A 15,706-nucleotide genomic window follows, 5' to 3' on the forward strand; every position below is an offset into this window, starting at 1 on the left:
GAGAGCTGTGGCTCAGCAACATCTGAAGGGCACGCTGTTGGTGATTCCTGCATGACAGCTTATGCCAAAATAAGGGGACAAAGAACTCAGTTACTTTTTTTGCGAGACCCAGACTTTTTAAAATAGATTTGAGCTCTGTTAACCAAATTGTGCTCTTTGGTGTGATGAAGCTATCTAGACTCTGCATTGGGAATAGTGTGTAATAAAATTTAAGGTATTATATATATAATAAATGTTCATAAATGTACCAACCAAGCACTTACCTAGATCAACACAGGAAGACTGACCTGAAACCATTTTGACTCCCAAACTGACCAAATGTTTTCTCTGCAAGGAGGGAGGAGGTCGGGGAGCCTTCCCATTGTCTCAGGAATTGGGAAATCACCACCTCAAAGGAATGGGCAGACTACCAGATAAGGCATTATCAGATAACCTGACAGACAGGAAAAACAACAACATTCAAATTTCTGTTGTAGACCACCTTTTATGTGATGTAGGTATGATGTTTGTGGGGGGTGGTCTTGGGTTACACCCCTTCTGTGATGTATGTATGATGTATGGAGAGGTGGTCTTGAGCTCCAGGGCAGGGAATTTAAAATGTCTATATTTTAAATATACACTTTGGTTCTGGGTTCCTCCTCCTTTCCTGCGGGTGAGGGGAGCACCCTGTTGCAACAGATCAATAAAGATCAGGCTTACTAGCTGCTTTGCTTCTCAATATTCTCTGGTTGGCCTCTGTTATTTTCTCCTACCAATAGGGAACCCACGTAAGGACTCTCTCCAGGCTCTTGGATAAGGGGAAAAGGGCAGATTTTGTTTACAAGAAGTGTGTTTCTCTTTTCTACTGATATGTGGGGGCTTTTTCTGCTCAGCTGATGCTGGCCCCCCCCCCTGCATATTCTACAGCTGTTTCGGTCCCATTTGTGTAACTTTTTTTTTTAAAAAAAAATCCCACATGCCCAAGTTGCAACATGCTGGCTTTCCCCTCATCACATGAAGAGCATAAGTGTGGATTCCTGAATGAACAGAATGTAGAATGGCCACTGTGAGCTCAGCTTTTGGGCATGGTTGTAGGACAAAATAGGGACTGACAGCACACATGAGGGATTGGGGGCAGGAGAAGGGACATTGATAGGGATTAGGAAATGACTGAGTAGGAGGAGGACTCCCGGCTGTTTTTATTGTCTCTGCTTGTCTTTTGGAACTGCTGATATTTAACTAGACCTGAGGTTACATGCCCCTTCTTCTGGCGCCAAAGGAGGGGGGTATTTTCCTCCCTATGCAAATAGCTTCAAAGGACTTCAGCAAGGGAGGGGGAAAACTCCCTACTTCTGCCTTCTGCAATCTGGACAATTCCCCAGCCCTGCTGCAGCTTACATTTAAAAATCATAATAAATTACACAGGAAGGGCAGAGACATACGGTATTTAATGACACTGCTTAGTTCGGCCCCTGTTTAAAAACAAGCAGCGCTCTCTCACTAACTTGCAGCGAAGGGCAGGGCTACATTTCCACAGCCATCAGACCTACCAGTCAGCCTCATTGTTTACCAGTTGTGTTTGCACAGTAGCTGGAAGGGGGCTGAAGTGGTTATAGGGAGTGGAAAGTCTCCGTAATGGCATTTCAACAGAGATATCTTTCCCCCTCATTTGCCTTCTTGTGTTTAGCTTCTGGAATTTTTTCCTCTGACACCTCAGCTCAGTGCCTGAGGGACATCTGCTTCTCGTCTTGGGACTGAACCCTCAACAATGTTCTCTCTGTTGTGTAGGGTGGTCTGGTCCTTGTGAGGTGGTGCCTACATACGTTGAAATACTTTTGAGGCAGCAAATCAGCACCAAGGTGACTGCTTTCCAATCTCCCTGCCTGCAGACGGCCCAGGAGGCTAAGGGAACTGATAGAACAACAAAAGGAGGCAGTGGCTCAAGCTGGCTGATGTGAGAACAGCATTCTGGACTAGATGGGCCTTTGGCCTGACCCAGCAAGGCTCTTGCACTCTGGCAAATAAGAGTGTCAGCATTTCCAGCGGCATCTGTGGCCTGGAGAACAAAAATCGGATCGGCAAATCAATACAGGTTTTGGACATTATAGACACTTCCAACAAGTGGCCCAATACTTCTCAGCAGTACAGTACCTTGACCACTGTATACAGCAGCTTATGTATTAGGGTTTATGGAGTAGCAGCAATAGCTTCTCATTCACAGTACAGGGCAGTGGCAGGCATTACCTTTCCTAATTCTGACCTATGTCAAAGGGACTGGTGCAAGGAAATGTACAAATTATTACCAGCACCCCTGTGAGTCATGTAAGATGAGTAATTGACCAACGCTACTTGGTTCATCTTCCAGTGGGGTTCTGTGGCACTTCCCACTGTGGTTTGAATTCTGCATTGTGTAGCTCTGCTTTCTTAATATTTAATACTCTGATTGGCTTTAACATGACATAGCATTTTACTGTGATTTGGCTTTCTTAAAGGTGTTTTCAAAACCCAGCTAATGCTCTCCTAATCTCTTAAATACTTTGTAGACTCACCACAAGGTGATATTTCTGTAGTTCGTTTTTCCTCATTGTTGCACAAAGTTCCTTACAGGGCATTGCATAGTTTGCCTGACGTAATTGGGTTTCTACAAGTGACAGCCTGGGTAGTTACCTAATGGAACTTTTACACTCATTTCCTGTCTGGGTGACATGTCAGATTCAAAACAAACAGTTAAATAAACTTTAAAAAAGTTACTCTGCCTAAAAGCTTCTTCTCAAAACACACTGTAAGGTCAGATCCATAAAGTGCTCTGCTGGATCAAAGCTATTCTGTGAGAACTGCAGACAAACGTATGGGTGGCTAATTCAAACAATTACTCTGGCATCTCTTACCACAGCCCCTTAGCATCCAAAGCTCTTTTGCTTACTTATCCCTTCCTGCCATCCATTGGCCTCTCCTTTTAGAAGAATTCTTACAAACACCCTTCCGACATGTTGAGCAGGAGGCCAGGGTGTCACCAGGTAAGCAGGGCCATCTGCTGCTGACAGATGCCCAGACTGCATCGCTTGCCAGCTGTGCATTTGGTGCATATAAGGAGAGCTCCTACAAGTGTACCAAATGTCTAGAACTCCCACTTGTCAGGAGGGCAGACAAAGTGATATACTAGTGAATTGTATGGATGGCAGATACTACAGCAAGGGGGCATGGCTTTAAAGTTGTTGTTGCTGTTGTTGTTGTTGTTGTATTTATACCTCACCTTTTCTCCTGATGCAACTCATAGTGGCTTACAATTAAAAATAATAATGGCTAAAAAGACAGAAAAAACAAAACTATATACATATATAAAATCCATTAAAAACAAACAGATGATTACAATAAAAAACAGCATAGCACCAGCCCTTTCATTAAAAGCAATCAATTCCTCAAAGCCTGTTGGGACAAGAACTTCTTCAACTGCCTGCGGAAGGGCAACAAGGAGAGAGAGCCAGTCTAGCTTCTCTAGGGAAGGAGTTCCAAAACCTGGGGGCAGCCACCGAGAAGACTCTGTCCACAAGTGATCCTTTGAGGGTGGCGAGATCAATAGAAGGGCCTTCCCTGAAGATCTCAAATGCTGGGGAGTGTGGCGATCACACAGGGCCCCCTGACATTTCACAGTCTATTGACCCTGTGCCACCACTGTGGTTGCTTTCTTTGCTGCCACCACCCCGCTTCTCACGGGGACACATGGAGTCCAGACAGTTGTTAACATAAACAAATAATCAAGTTTATTTTTACGTGCAGGAATAAGCGTATGGTTTCAGTTTATTTTTCTCTTGTCAGTTTCTTAAATCTTAGTTCCTACAACCTCAAACTGAATTATTCCCAACTATCTAACTCCCTAACAATTCCTCTCACTCTCTCACAATACAACTCTAGCCAACCCACACCTAAGCCTCCCTCTTCCTTCTCCAACACCCAAGCCTCAACTCCCAACTCCCAAACCTCAACTGTCAACTCTATCTTTTACTCCCCCCTTGCATTATCACTGGCCAATCACATCACACCCATTTTTAACTCTTTCCTTGACGCATCCTAGGGGCAAAAGCCACAGGGAGCTTCGTATGAGGGAATAAGACTTTCAAATACATGGCGCTGTGGGTTAAACCACAGAGCCTAGGGCTTGCAGATCAGAAGGTCAGCTGCTTGGTCCCTGCTCCTGCCAAACTAGCAGTTCGAAAGCATGAAGTGCAAGTAGATAAATAGGTACCACTCTGGCGGGAAAGTAAACAGCGTTTCCGTGCGCTGCTCTGGTTCGCCAGAAGCGGCTTAGTCATGCTGGCCACATGACCCGGAAGCTGTACACTGGCTCCCTCGGCCAGTAAAGCGAGATGAGCGCCGCAACCCCAGAGTCATCCGTGACTGGACCTAATGGTCAGGGGTCCCTTTACCTTTACCCTTTTAAGCCATGTAGGGCTTTATAGGTCATAACCAGCACTTTGAATTGAGCCTGGAAATAGCTAGCCAGTAGAGCTGTTGTAGAAGGGGGTCCCATGTGGGACTAGTCTGTGTGTCACATATTCGAAAGGCGTAAGAGGACCGTGCGGCTGCACAGACTAGCTTGTCCCATTTGCCATGCCTGTAGCCGCTCCTCCCCATATGTGAGAAGGAGCCCTTCGTGCAAACTGATGAATACATATAGAGCTTCTCAGTGAATGAAAGCCCATGAGGGATTTTGTCTCTTATTTGCCTTTCTTTGAGGTCTCTGCCTCCTTTACCTAATCTCTCCATTGTTGTTGTTTTGTCTCTTAACCCACTGCGGACACTGTCCTATAAAGTTCCTTCCACTATCTCCCCTCCTTTCCTGGCTCTCTTAGCTTGGCTGCCTATTGGTTTTACTTTGTTCTTTTTTTGATGGGCTATCTTTGAGGATGGAGGAATCTCCTGGGATATATTATTTGACCATATTTATATATTACTTAACTAACAAAAACCTCTGACCAGTTTACAATGTAAAATAATTGATTTAGAATCAAGTGCTAAACACAAATATAAAATTTATCAACATACAAATAAAACCAGCAGCTATAAACCAAATACCGGTATACATAATAGTGTTGCATGTTGAAAGTGCATGCTAATTATTGCCCCTAAGGAAGAGCTGCAGCTTGAAACAGGTTAGATGCCACGACATTTCTAAACAATCAATCAATATTTAACTGCCCTGTGATCTTCAGATGGTGGTACAGTATACAAATTTTAATCATCATCATCATCATCATCATTTGTACTTAGCATGTTGCGAGTTGCTTCCCTTTTTGGAATATCAAATCGCATCACCCTGACCAAGCAGCTATTGAAATCCTTTAGTTATCCTGTTACTCTCTTTGACAAGAATAAACCTTTTTAATTTGTACCAGTTTGAAGTCTGCTGCTTCTTTCTGGCTTTCAGTCTACAAGTTATGAGCTGAAACAATAGGCCTTTGACAATGCTCCCTGGTAATACAAGAGTTTAAAGGGAATCCACAGCCACTAAGGGCATCTATTTTATAATTACTGCACAGTGTTTTTCTACTCTCCGAATTGCCTCTGAATTCATACCTGATTCTGCAGCTTCCCCTCCAACTAGTATGTTACTGGGGCTGATTCAGGACTTTCTCACTTGGGAACTAAATTTCACAATTCTGCCAGTGTTTTGAAATTCTGAAAATGTGAAGGCTGCTGAAGATGATGTGACGATAAAAAAAAGTAGTACAGTTATATAGTGCATCATTGTGAAAAGGTGTTTCCTGGCGCATTCAAGAAAATGTATACTTGGAGGTTTGTTTGTTAAAAAATCATTTGGCAGAACATATCACCAGACCTCACAGAAGAGCCTTATTGATTTTGGCTTGACGCCTATTTTATGTACAATGAGCACTGTGTATGTACACAGCTATATTTTCTCCTGTCAAGGAGTGAAGTATGTGTGCAATGTATACAGTGCTATAAAGCAGTTTTTTCCAACTCTCTTTTTGATTGAGGAACCCCTTAAAAGCACTGCTGTAAAAGGGTGCTACATTTAAAGGAACTGTGAACGCACATTAAAACAGAAGAATAAGTGTTTTCTCTCTCTGGAAGCTGCGACCTGGCCATCAGCTGCTCTGAGAGACCAGTTGTCTCTGGGCTCTCTCTGAACAGCATCCTAGCCTTGCCTGTTCCATCAGGTTACAGTAGTGAGAAAGAAAAGGCAACAGGGCTATTTCAGCCGCTCTGCTGGGAGACCAGCTACCTTTGGCTAGTCTTCTCCCTCATGGGTCACCTAGCAATAGCCATTCCTTCAGGCTACCAGACCTGTTATAATTGACCTGTTAAAAGAACTGTAACTTGAAGAACTGATATCTTTAGTTTCCTTTTCCCCCTTCTCCCACTCTTCTTCTTCTGAAGAGTAGGATTAAAAACAGTTTAAATAAATTAAAAAAATAATAATTGCAAAAAGGCAGTTGCCCCTCTACCTCCCCTTGCATTAAAATAACACACTGATTCAACAGCTAGTTGCTTGGGTACTCTGCTTTCAAGCTGGTAAGGTGCCCACCACCCAGAGAAGGTTGAAGATGATCTTTGCACTGCCAACACTGGCTTGCAACCCACTGTTAGAACCATTGCACTACATCACAATGATTCTTCTCTCAGAAGAGATGAAGTTTTTGTGTCATTATTTTTCCCGTCTCTGGGTAGCAGTTCATAACTTGATGTTACTGAGGATGCCAACTTTGAATAAAATATTAAGGGGGGGCGCAGGTAAGCCCCGCCCCGCATAATCCATCACATGATGCGGTGCACGCGCATATCTGAATGGTCCCCTCAAAATTTTTGTTGGGGGGTGGGCCCCCTAGAAATTGGTTCCTATGGATGTTACACTCCCAGAAGTATGTGCGCGCGCTCACGTACACACTGTTTCGGGTTATGCGTTAACTGGCTTCCTTCTCTACAGGGTACCACTGCCTTCGGGTCTTTCATTCCCATATTTCAGCATGCAACTTTTATTTGAATTTCGAATAACAGCACGAGTCAGCGATTTCTCCCCGGAGCTGGGGCGCTCTTCTCGTTCCCGCCGCCTGCCCCCTCGCCGCCCGAGAAACTTGCTGCGTCACGCTTACTCTTCAGGCGCGAGACCGGAGCGCAGCTCCCCTTCCTTCCCTCCGCCCCCCTCCTCGCGCGGCAGTGGGCGTGGCTTTTCCCGCCTCGGATTGTGACGCAGCCTCGGGGTCCGGGTATATACAGCAGCTACGTAAGGCGCAGGGCTTTAGAACGTTCCACCAGACCCGGCCGAGGAGGTTCCTGCTTCAACAGTGATTGGACGGAACCCACCCCTGCTCGGGCCCACCCGACCTCCGCGCCTCCGCCTGTCCGACCCAGCTGCACCACCTCCAGCCGCGCTGCCATGGCTTCGTCTCCCTCCCAGGTGCGCCAGAACTACCACCAGGACTGCGAAGCCGCCATCAACCGGCAGATCAACCTGGAGCTCTACGCCTCCTACGTGTATCTCAGCATGGTGAGCTCCGACCTGGGCAGGCGGGCGAGGGGGGGGGGTCCTGAACTGGAGCAGGGAATGGTGCCTTGCTGGAGGCGGGGGCGAAGGAAATGCAAGCGGCGGCGGCGGCTGGAGCTCCATCCCCTCCCTCCCCGGGGGCGCCGCCTCCGTCTCTGTTTACTAGCCGTGCATTGGCTTGTCCTTGGAGGGCGAGCGAGGCCTGCGTGCTCCTGCAGGCGGATCCCTTCGGGATTCCTCGCTGTAAACAACCGAGCGGTTTCCTTTCCCGAGGAAATCGCGGCGCCCTTCGAGCCGCTCCGCTGCCCTTCTGCAGACGGTGCAGAGAGGCTTGCCCTCTGCCCGTTGGAGCATAAAACGGCAACGTCTTGTGACGCCTTAAAAGGCCCAACAGTTTTTTTTCAGCCGCGGGCTACTTCGCTACTCGTCGTAATAAATCTGGTGGTTTGTTTTTTTCCGAGCCGCAAGGCGCTCCGTTCCTCCTCCTTTTTCCCTCCCCCTGGAGCAGCCAGCCTCTTGCGCAAGCGTTCCGAGCGTGAGTCGGCTCGGGAGTCGAAGAACCGCCATAAAAAAAAATCCTAGAAGCTTGCATTTCTATGCTGTTTGTTTGGCCGCTACTGGGAGCCCAGTGCTGAGACGGGAGGCTTGATCCGCTCTCGCTGCGCTGTAGCGGTTTTCTTGGTTCTCCGTTCCGGCCGAGCGGCAGTTTTGCTGCGCGCACCTGCGGCGGGAGCGAGAAGCGCATCGCGGTGCGCCCTGCCTCGCGCCCAGCGGGGCCTTCCGTGATGCTCCGTGCTCGGCTGAAAGGTCAATGCAGCTTCTGCGCCACTGGCTGGAAGGGGGGAGGGCGGCCCTGTCGGCAGGCCAGGCCCGCTGGGGGTTGGCAAACATTTGGGCACTGCGCTGCCGGGACCGGCGAGGAGGGGCAGAAAGCAGCTTTGGGGAGCACCTTTTGACACAGCCCTGGTAGGAGGCAACATGGGGTGGACTCACAAATAAGCAGTTGGTTGTATGCTTGCCTCTGAATAAAAGGTTGCATTTTAAAAGTTAATCTTTAACCAGTCCTTCCGCACACACGTTTGGTATAAACAGGCTTCCACTGTAATGTTTGTACTAGCGTATGTGAATGTGGAGAACAGTAGGACTTCAAGATGGCTATCTTAAACTTGCCAGGAGGAGGGCGGGTAGGTGGGTGGGACTCCTGGGCTTGTTAATGCCAAGAATCTTCAATAAAGCTTCAAACAGTCTGTCATTTGGGGTGTAGGTGTAGTTACAAGCCATTTCTCTGACCATAGCTTGAAAATGTTGGCATTTCACTTGGTGCTCACTGTTTTGAGTGCTAGAATGTACTGTAATGTGCTGAGAACTTGGATAAGTGGACCACGTGCTCGTTGCTTGGTATAGTAAAACAAACTTTATTTGTCTGGCAGCATCTAATAAGCAAATAACAGATTGGCCTGCCTATTTCAACATGCATTAACAGTTCAATTTGCATTAATTAAAGCAGGCTGCCATATTACAAACTCCGCTAAAGGACTAGGATGACTCCTTCAACCCTAGAGCTTTTATCAGCGTTAGTTGGAAAGTAGAACGGAACATACAACTAGCTTGTAAGCAAATGAATGCTTTAAACAAGCAAATTACACAATCGAGTAAGTTAGAACCTATAAAGTCGCTGTTGGAGCTTCCGCAGTCCTGTTAAAACTAATTTGTTCACCTGGCCTATGTTTTACAAGTGTATTAGAGGGATTAGATTTGGACTGTCAAAACTGACTATAAATGGCTGGATTCTTGAGACAACATGGTCTCAAAGAAGCCACAGGTTTCCAGTCCTGCTTTGGAGTGTCATGATTTATTTCATAACTAGTCATGTCAATAATTGTCACTTTGATAGTTATTTTCCTACTCCTAGACCACATGTTAATAATTTTAAGTGTTCACCAAGCACCATTGTACTGTTAAGGGCCAGGTTTTCACCGTTGCTGCTAAATAATAAAGTCAACTAGAATTTCCACATTGAGGTCACTTTAGTTTGTTGTGGCTTGACTGAGGCTGGAGCTCCAGTGCTTCTAGACCCTTGAGCCTATGTGTGGTATACCAGAAACAAGTACCGTATTTTTTGCACCATAACACTCACTTTTTTCCTCCTAGAAAGTAAGGGGAAATGTCTGTGCGTGTTATGGAGCGAATGCCTACGGATGGTGGGGGGATCTGCTGCAGTCGTGAGCAGAGGATCCATGGTTCCCCTTCCTTCCCTCCTCCGTGGCTCGCTTTGAAACAGCAAAGCGGGAGAAGAGCCGCTGAGTGGGGAGGAGAGAGGGACAGAGAGCCTGCTTCTTTAAAGGAGCAAAGCGGAAGAGGAGAGGAGCCGCTTACACGAGTGTAAGCGGCTTCTGTCCGGTTGGTTCCTTTAAAGCAAGCAGGCTCTCTGTCCCTCTCTCCTCCCCACTCAGCTCACTACATAGCAGCAAAGTTTTTCAGCTCGCTAAGCCGGGGATGAGCGGGGAGGAGGAAGAAAAGCAGAGGCTGCTTGCTTTAAAGGAGCAAAGTGGGAGAGGAGAGGAGCCTTCTCCCCTTATACCCCTCTTCTTCATTATTAGCAGCACCTTCTCCACCCACCCCATGCGTGCTCCTTGTCCCTTGAGTGCTTTTCCTTCCCTCCCCACTTAAAACGTGGTTACAAAGCACGGATCCACATGGATCCTCAGGATTTTTGCACTGGGTCACCCCAAATTCACCATCAGATCACATGTCTGTGGCCACAGCATGAACCACAAAAATCATACATCCACTGTTTCGTTTAGAATATTTTTCCCTCTTGTTTTCCTCCTCTAAAAACTACGTGCGTGTTATGGTCTGGTGCGTGTTATAGAGCGAAAAATACGGTAATACAGTAATGGAAACCTTTAATGTGGCCAAGTTTGATAGAATTGATGATCAGTAGTTTCAAGAACAGCAATGTAAGAAAATAGATTTGCCAACTAGGAGCAGCAAGTTCCCACCTGCATATGTCAAGTGATATAAACATTGATGGCTTAAATACACGGTTTCCTGATTCTAATTAATGAATCTGAACTTTATTTTCAGTCCTACTATTTTGACCGTGATGATGTGGCCCTGAAGAACTTTGCCAAGTACTTCCTTCACCAGTCCCACGAGGAGCGTGAGCATGCAGAGAAACTTATGAAGTTGCAGAACCAGAGAGGCGGCCGCATCTTCTTGCAGGACATCAAAGTGAGTTGTAAAAGTGTGGTAAATACAGCGCTGTTGCTTCCTAGACTGGGATCCAGATTAAAATTATGAAAAGAGCTAAAATGTGCTTTCCAAAGACTGAATGTATCATTAAATGCAAAATCCACAGCTAGTCTAGAGGTTACAGAAGCTAAATCTGCTTAAGAAGAGTTCATGAATAATGGACCTCATAGGATGTAGCATTGCTAGATTATACCTGTACACCAGGGTGGGGTTGAGGGAGGGGAAATATCCCTTTGTGTAAACAAATTCCTTGCTGCCTGCACAAAACTACTTGGAGGTAATTTGAAACTAAACACCCTCACCAACATTCACATTTTAATTATGCATGGAGTTATGAGGGCGATTCAAAATTGGATTCCCTCCCCATGAACAATCTGAAGTACAGTCCAGCAGTAGATAAACTGCAGCACTATGTGTAGTTGCTGATCAAGTCTTGCTTTGAAGTAGTGGTTTTCAGACTGTGTGGCAAGGAGCCATAGGGTGGTTATTGTTGTGGCTTCTCTGCTAAATTCTAACTGTAGGGCCAGCTTTTCTGAAATACAGCTTTACCACCTCTGCATGAAAAAGGAAAGTTAGGGTCAGTTCACCCAGGCCAAAAGTGGGTCCCACCAGGCCTAGCCTGTACACTATGAAGTGTTAGCTACCTAGGATTTCCTAAAGTCCTTTGCAACTTGCAGGTGGTCTTGCTGGCCAAGCTGACCAGGAAAAAGTTCCTTCAAGCTTAAAGTGGCTTGAGGTGTCTTGAGTTACCAGTGCTTGGCTAAAAGATATGTGCAAAATGGAACATGCCCTTCATTCTGCAGTGAAAATGCAGCTTGAGAATTTAGTTGCCATGGAAACTGCAACATCAACCAATCTTCTGGTGATTATGTAATAAACAGGGAACAGCTCTAATCTGCAGATAAATACATGGTGTTCCATATAACTTCAGTATTCGGTGATAAAGCAAGTGACTTGTGTCAAAGGAAAAAGTATTGACCGGGGAAAGGGGAAAGTCTGATCACAAGAAACTTGAGGTGTGACCAAGAGCAGTTTAAATTAGCGCTTGGCTCTTTCAGAGCATTTGGGTGTTTATGGGCGTGTTTAGCTAGCTGCTGTAGTTTTTGTTGCTCTTTCCTTCCTATTAGGGATGAGAGGAGAGGTAGATGGAATCTGGCAGTGCCTGGAACCGGGTTAGAAGCAGCCAGTTAGAGTTTCAGGAGCTGGAGGACATTGCAATAGACTCATTTTGCGTTGGAACATGCCCTGTAATGAAGTATTTAATCTAAAGTGTATTCATATATAAAGGGCCCTAAATTTGTCCTGTAAATACCTGCTAGTTATTCTGTTAGGCGTATGTTGTACTAATAATCCTTGTTATTCCAGTGGTTCAGCTTTGAGAGTGGTTTCCTTTGCTTTTATTAGAAACCAGATCGTGATGACTGGGAGAGTGGATTGACAGCAATGGAGTGTGCTTTGCACTTGGAAAAGAATGTGAACCAGTCACTTTTGGAACTGCACAAGCTGGCAACTGACAAAAATGACCCCCATGTAAGTTGGAAATTAATGGAAATAGCATGTTTGTCTGTGTAAATGATATGCTCAAATACTTGCTGCGATTGAAAGAAAGCAAGAAGTAAATGAAATTTGAAACAGTAAAAGAACTGGGCTGTATTGGAATTCCACGCTGGTAGGTGGAACTGTGTGTTCAGAGAAGCTGTGGGACTACAGAATGTGTTCGTGTTGGTAGAGAACTCGACACGATGAGATTTTTTGCCATTTTTATTTAAAGAGACTGTTTCTAGCTTTTATGCCTGCCCACACATTTCCAGGTATATTTTTGCACTGCATACTAAGATTGCAGAAGTGAGAAGCTTTCAGATATTTTTCTTTTGTTTTAGAGGCTGGGGTGGGGCTTCAGAGTCCTTACTACTTTAGTAGCTAGCAAAAACTGCAGGACAGATTGCAAAATCTGCATAGTCTATACATGCAACTGAATTTGGTCTTCATTGATACAGATTTTTCATTTTTTAGCATGGAGTGCATCAAGTAGTAGATCGTGCTCTAATTCTTGAGCTGCTCTCCTTTAATGGGAGTTCGTAAAAACAAAAACCCAACACACTACTTGTGTGCTACATCTGTTCAAAGAGAATCTGAAGGCAGAGCTGCATTTTAAGGTCAAACCAGGCTTAAACTACTGGCAGTACCTTGACTGCTGACTTTGCTCATGGTTTCATCAGGAAACCTTGACTTCTTGATGATAGTTTTGAGGACTGCTTTGCTTTGCTGGCAGAATCAATAGTGTGGTGTGCCTAATACATTGTTTTATTTTCCAGCTATGTGACTTCATTGAGACCCACTACTTGGATGAGCAAGTCAAATCCATCAAAGAACTGGGTGACCATGTGACCAACTTGCGCAAGATGGGGGCACCAAAATCTGGAATGGCAGAGTATCTCTTTGACAAGCACACCCTGGGAGAAAGTGACAGTGAAAACTAAACCTCCCGTGAATGCTTCAGCAGGGACTCTTACCTTCTTACTCAGCTGTGCATGTTTGTTTGTTTTTTGTTTATCCATACTATTGTCCATAACTGTATAAAACCATCTATTGTTCTTTTTGTGTTGTAACTCAAATGCCCAATAAACGTGATTTGGTTCCACTAAATTTCAGTTGTCCTATAGTATGTATATAGATCAAGTGTTGGCAAAGTTGTCAGAGCAGGGTTTCTTCCAAACTTCATAAATCTCTTATACCTTCCTTGTTAAGAATACCACCCAGTTCTCGCCCCCAAGCTCCACCACAAGGCCTTCACATTTATCCCACTGGCCTTTTAAGTGAGGCAGAGGGGCTTAAACTTCTAAAAATCGCTCCATTGCCCACACTGGGACTTGTACAACCCTGCAATCTTATATGCTCTCATAAAATTGTAAAGTTTGAAAACCCCAAGGATACAAAAATATGTGAAGAGTATGCTCCATTTAACTCAGTGGTACTTCTGAGTAGACCTGCTGTGCATGTTTTCAGACTTCTTGAACGTTCTGTTCTCTGCTGGACTCTCATCCTGTGTCTTCCATATAAAAGCACTTAACTGTGACCTCTACATCAGAGAAATTAAATTATACATGTAGCTTAAATCTTTCAAAGTCATGCCATTGTGGAAATGAGCTACGTTTTCATAAGGGGGCAGGGTCAGTTTTAACAAGTGGGATGTTTGTTTGTTTTTAAAGTTCATGGAGGAGTGTTGAACTATGAACCTGGCGACATGTCTGGGTAAATTATTTTCTAAAAATTGATTCTTCAGTGAGGCTTGGCAAGTTAATCACTACATGAATGCTGCTCTGCCACCTTATAATGGAAGATGGTTGGGAATGCTAAGGAAGGGTGGGATAAGACCCCACTGCGGATATTGTTAGTATGGTATTTCTGGGCCTTCGCCCTCAAAATATGCATATGAATACATACATGAGTGTCTCTGGTACAAAATTGCCACACAACTCCCAATTGTATGTGAGCTGCTGCTGTCAGCCATTTTCAAGCCCATTCCTTTTCCAGTAAGTTCAGTGAAGGATGTGAACTCATGCTTTAGGAACTATAAACTGTTTAAAGCACTCCAATAAACTATTTATATAGAGATACACAAGATCTGCTCTAGCCACTGTCCTAAGATCCTTTGAAATCATGTCACAGCTAATGAATTAGTTTGGATCTTAACTTTCTCTTTGGAGCAGTTCTGGATAAAGGATTGATAGCTGCCATGAAATGTACCTTTCCACAATGAATTTTTGAAACAATGGTTCATTCCAGAGTAATTTTCCTGTTTGTTTCATGAGGGGCAGCTCTGAGTTGTTAAATTCTAGACTCATGTCAAAGGCTAAGCATGATGCAGGTGTAGTTAAGCATATCTGGAGGGAAACGGTTAACAACCATTGGATTTGTGCTAGTTATGGGGGAAGTTTGAGGAACTTGATTCATGTCCACGACAGAACCTTGCTTGGGATTTTCTGTCTTAATCTTGTGTCCTCAGTACAATATTTGGGAGAGGTTCCTATCCAAAAGGTTTAGAAACTTGGTTTTTTCCTCTTTCCTTTAATGATAGCGGATGTCAGGTTATGTTGAAATCTTTCTTGTGTGGAATATAGGCAGCCTTGCTTATACCTAAAGCATGCCTGAAGCCTCTCCACCCTTAATGGAAAGAAATTACACTCTTTGAAGTCTGTTGCTTTACTAATAACTGCTTTTACAGTTGGTATGTTTCTGACCCATCTTAATCCCTCCTGTAAACTGGAAAAAAGGTTAATCTTCCTCAGAGAACAGATTAAATCAGGGATGAGGAACCTGGGGCCCTCCAGATGTTGGGCTGAAGTCATGTCTGACCACTGGCCATCTTGGCTGTGACTCATACGAGCAGTCGGTACAGCGTGAGACTCTTAATCTGGAAAACCACAGTTTCCCTATCTGTGGATTAGATTGTGTGTCTACGAGAGGATGAATGACTGCTGGGAGAAGTGCAGAAAGAAACCCCATGGTGCACCTGTAAGTAACTAAACCGGATGCCTTCATCTGCCCCAGCTGCAACAAAACATGTCCCTTCCATTATCAGTCTCTGCAACCACAGCAGGTGATGCAACTCCAACCGTTTGACTTCACCCTCGAAGGCGCACTCTCCTACTGTCTACCGAGACAGACGGATGCCAAAACCAATGGATTAGATCCAATGAAGGGATTTCTTCCTTGGAACTTTCAGTAATGGCCCCAAATGGGTTTCCTGTGTTTTGTGGTGCGCTAGGCCACAACAGCAGAGCAGTAGCAGAAAATAAAAAGTGGAGGTGGTTCTCATTTGATACCCTGAGAAGTGGAGGTGTTTTTCAAGGTTTCCAGTTTAGTGAGCATGAGATTCTGCAAATGCTGGCGCCCAAAATTGTAAGTGATTCTCTTCCTGCCCCCGTGAATGTTGCTACAGCAATTGCTATATCCTGACAGGAGCCG

General features: G+C 45.0%; 1 protein-coding gene and 1 long non-coding RNA gene across 2 annotated transcripts; one reads left to right on the forward strand and one right to left on the reverse strand.

The window, feature by feature from the left end:
* Positions 1-1,408: 1,408 nt before the first annotated feature.
* On the reverse strand, positions 1,409-7,055 carry LOC310708621. The gene is made up of 2 exons (XR_014527097.1): positions 5,554-7,055; positions 1,409-2,035 (listed from the first exon to the last, which is right to left on the reverse strand). It is a non-coding gene; the product is annotated as an uncharacterized lncRNA (long non-coding RNA).
* Positions 7,056-7,349: 294 nt separating this feature from the next.
* FTH1 (ferritin heavy chain 1) lies at positions 7,350-13,384 on the forward strand. The gene is made up of 4 exons (XM_083507124.1): positions 7,350-7,486; positions 10,571-10,717; positions 12,143-12,268; positions 13,054-13,384. The coding sequence occupies exons 1-4, from the start codon at positions 7,376-7,378 to the stop codon at positions 13,216-13,218; spliced, it is 549 nt and encodes a 182-aa protein (XP_083363250.1). The 5' UTR covers positions 7,350-7,375; the 3' UTR covers positions 13,219-13,384.
* Positions 13,385-15,706: the final 2,322 nt, after the last annotated feature.

This window comes from Podarcis liolepis (genome assembly GCF_965112155.1).
Source record: "Podarcis liolepis genome assembly, chromosome: 1".
Classification (NCBI taxonomy): domain Eukaryota; kingdom Metazoa; phylum Chordata; class Lepidosauria; order Squamata; family Lacertidae; genus Podarcis; species Podarcis liolepis.

What these genes read in the sequence shown, in the direction of transcription:
- FTH1 (XM_083507124.1), top strand. Translation starts at nt 7,376, where the DNA reads ATGGCTTCGTCTCCCTCCCAGGTGCGCCAGAACTACCACCAGGACTGC. An exon ending in TCTTCTTGCAGGACATCAAA is followed by an intron (nt 10,718 to 12,142) that starts GTGAGTTGTAAA and finishes TGCTTTTATTAG; the next exon opens with AAACCAGATCGTGATGACTG. An exon ending in CTGACAAAAATGACCCCCAT is followed by an intron (nt 12,269 to 13,053) that starts GTAAGTTGGAAA and finishes TTTATTTTCCAG; the next exon opens with CTATGTGACTTCATTGAGAC.